The sequence below is a fragment of the Gymnoscopelus braueri genome, assembly GCF_963280865.1.
Source record: "Gymnoscopelus braueri genome assembly, chromosome: 13".
Taxonomy (NCBI): Eukaryota; Metazoa; Chordata; class Actinopteri; order Myctophiformes; family Myctophidae; genus Gymnoscopelus; species Gymnoscopelus braueri.
Window position 1 is genome coordinate 681,336 of NC_137615.1, and position 1,165 is coordinate 682,500.

Genomic DNA, 1,165 nt, shown 5'->3' on the forward strand with positions numbered 1-1,165 from the left:
CGCAACCGATCAGGGTTCGGCACGCCGGAGACGCAGCTCATCAGCGACCGATCAGGGTTCGGCACGCAGGGTAAGACCATCGAGGCCTGAACGGCGGTCCCATCGGGTGACCCGTTCCAGGCAGAGTTCCACTTCCTCCGCGACCGATCAGGGTTCGGCACGCCGGAGACGCCGCTCAAGGCCTGAACGACGGTCCCATAGGGCGACCCGTTCAAGGCAGAGCTCATCAGCGACCGATCAGAGTTCGGCACGCAAGAGACGACATTCGAGGCCTGAACGGCAGCTCCGTAGGGCGACCCGTTCCAGGCAAAGTTCTTCTTCAACCAATCGGGGTTCGGCAAGGAGGCACCGGTCGAGAACCAGGAGCAGAGCCCACCAGGAGCAGAGCCCACAGCGCAACCGGCACAGGACGCCACGCGTCCCTAGCCCCCGACGGGCCGTTCGGCAACCGGAGGTACGCAGTCCACGCAACACTGCTCGGACACATAGGATCCGAAGTCCACAGAGAGCTACCCAGCCGTATAAGAGACCTGTAAACATAATGATGAATACTACAAACCCAAAACCTGCACAGGCTCAGAGGTGGAACGAAAGCAGGAATAACAGAGCATATTGTCCATACTGTACACAGGAGAAGCACACGCTGAACTACTGTGCTGGGTTCAAGCAGTTAACGAAGGATCAGAAACAGCGCTGGATCATCGAAGCAGGGAGGTGCTGGAAATGTGGAAGACCTCACCATTGCGACCTACTCAAGAAATGCTCACAATGCAACCAAACCCATTTGGACATTCTCCATGACGTACAATCTCGAGAATGGACGAAGGAAGGACAGGGGCCTGGAGAGGATGAGCACCCGCAGGTCTAGAGACAACCGCAGGTCGAGAGACAACCAACCGCAGGTCGAGAGCCGTGACAATCAACCAACGACCAACGACGGATCACAACCTGTCACCAAGATCATGCATACCACCGATGGGTTCCTGTACGGGGCGGCAAAATATCCTCCTCATGGGGCGGCGGGACAAAATATCCTCCTCATGGGGCGGCGGGACGCATCTCTACCGCAAGTACTGTATGATGAGTCAGAAATGATGAGCAGAAGAAGATGGAGACACAGCCAAACCCTCGCCGACCAGTTCTGGAAACATTTCTTGAGGTGTTA

The 1,165-nt window shown here is 56.7% G+C and overlaps 1 protein-coding gene across 1 annotated transcript in view; it reads left to right on the plus strand.

Moving 5' to 3' along the window:
* Window positions 1-797: 797 nt before the first annotated feature.
* LOC308098657 (somatotropin-like) overlaps window positions 798-1,165 on the plus strand; it is a gene marked incomplete at both ends in the record, with an annotated part of 12,270 nt that continues 11,902 nt past the window's right edge. The window contains one exon of the mRNA XM_080447065.1: window positions 798-1,070. Within this exon, the coding sequence (XP_080303191.1) occupies window positions 798-1,070 (273 nt within the window). The remainder of the gene's footprint in view (window positions 1,071-1,165) is intronic.